Source organism: Phaethon lepturus, unplaced genomic scaffold, assembly GCF_000687285.1.
Source record: "Phaethon lepturus isolate BGI_N335 unplaced genomic scaffold, ASM68728v1 scaffold14271, whole genome shotgun sequence".
Classification (NCBI taxonomy): Eukaryota; Metazoa; Chordata; class Aves; order Phaethontiformes; family Phaethontidae; genus Phaethon; species Phaethon lepturus.
In genome coordinates this window covers 4,493-5,396 of record NW_010517102.1, presented here as the reverse complement: position 1 = coordinate 5,396, position 904 = coordinate 4,493, and the positions used below count along the sequence as shown (strand labels likewise).

Genomic DNA, 904 nt, shown 5'->3' with positions numbered 1-904 from the left:
GCTGCCCAGCCACCAACGCCGACACCGCCAGGCCAGCAGCTGACACCCGACGCCTTTGCCATTGTGGAGCGGGCGCAGCAGATGGTGGAGATGCTCTCCGAGGAGAACCACGTGCTGCGGCAGGAGCTGGAGGGGTACTACGAGAAGGCAGACAAGCTGCAGAAGGTATGTGGAGAGGTGGGGATGGGGCCTGCGCAGGGCAACCGTCTTCATGCTCCTGCATTTGGGTCCCCCAAGATGTTCTTCATGGTCATGCCACTGCAATGGAGACTGCCACCAGTGGCCATCTCTAACCATTACCTCTCCATTGTGGTCTCTCAGAAGTGTAATCCTGTGCCCCATGGCCTGTGGGCTCCCCTGCCTTTAGGGTGAAATGGAGCAGCCTATCACATGTCTCTCAGTTGGGGACTTTCCCCTTCTATCCTTCCATGCTGGCCTCACCAGAGCTTTCCCTGGAAGTCTTCCATGGGCAGAGTTTGCTCCTGGTGCAGCTGAGTCCTGCACCATCTGCACAGGCGGTAGAGTTGCTTGGTGAGAAGCATTTGAAGAGCGTGGCTGCATTTGTCCTGAGCGGTCTTGTCCACCACCATATGCTCGCGTGGCACTTCATGGTCGTTGGAAGTGTAACAGCCGTCGGTGGGGTTGCCCGTTATTTGGAAATGCGTTAACTTGGTTGTCTCAGAGGCTTTCAGTGACTGCTTGATGAGTTTCTAAGAGCTGATGTTAGACACCCACCTTTGAGCATGTTGGTTCAAAAAGCACTGCCCCCTTATCTGAAAGAACCATTTGGTAAAGGTTTTGCTAAAAAAAACCTTTTGCAAAGAGAACCCGCACCCTCTTTTCTGTATGCAAGCCGGCATTTTCAGTGGAGAAGGGCAATGTCTTGCACACTGCCTGGGGTGAC

The 904-nt window shown here is 54.3% G+C and overlaps 1 protein-coding gene across 1 annotated transcript in view; it reads left to right on the top strand.

The window, feature by feature from the left end:
• The window catches only part of LOC104627891 (angiomotin-like protein 1), a gene marked incomplete at its 3' end in the record, with an annotated part of 15,856 nt that extends 15,691 nt beyond the window's left edge, over positions 1 to 165 (top strand). The window contains exon 6 of the mRNA XM_010296287.1: positions 10 to 165. Within this exon, the coding sequence (XP_010294589.1) occupies positions 10 to 165 (156 nt within the window). The remainder of the gene's footprint in view (positions 1 to 9) is intronic.
• Between the last annotated feature and the right edge of the window lie 739 nt (positions 166 to 904).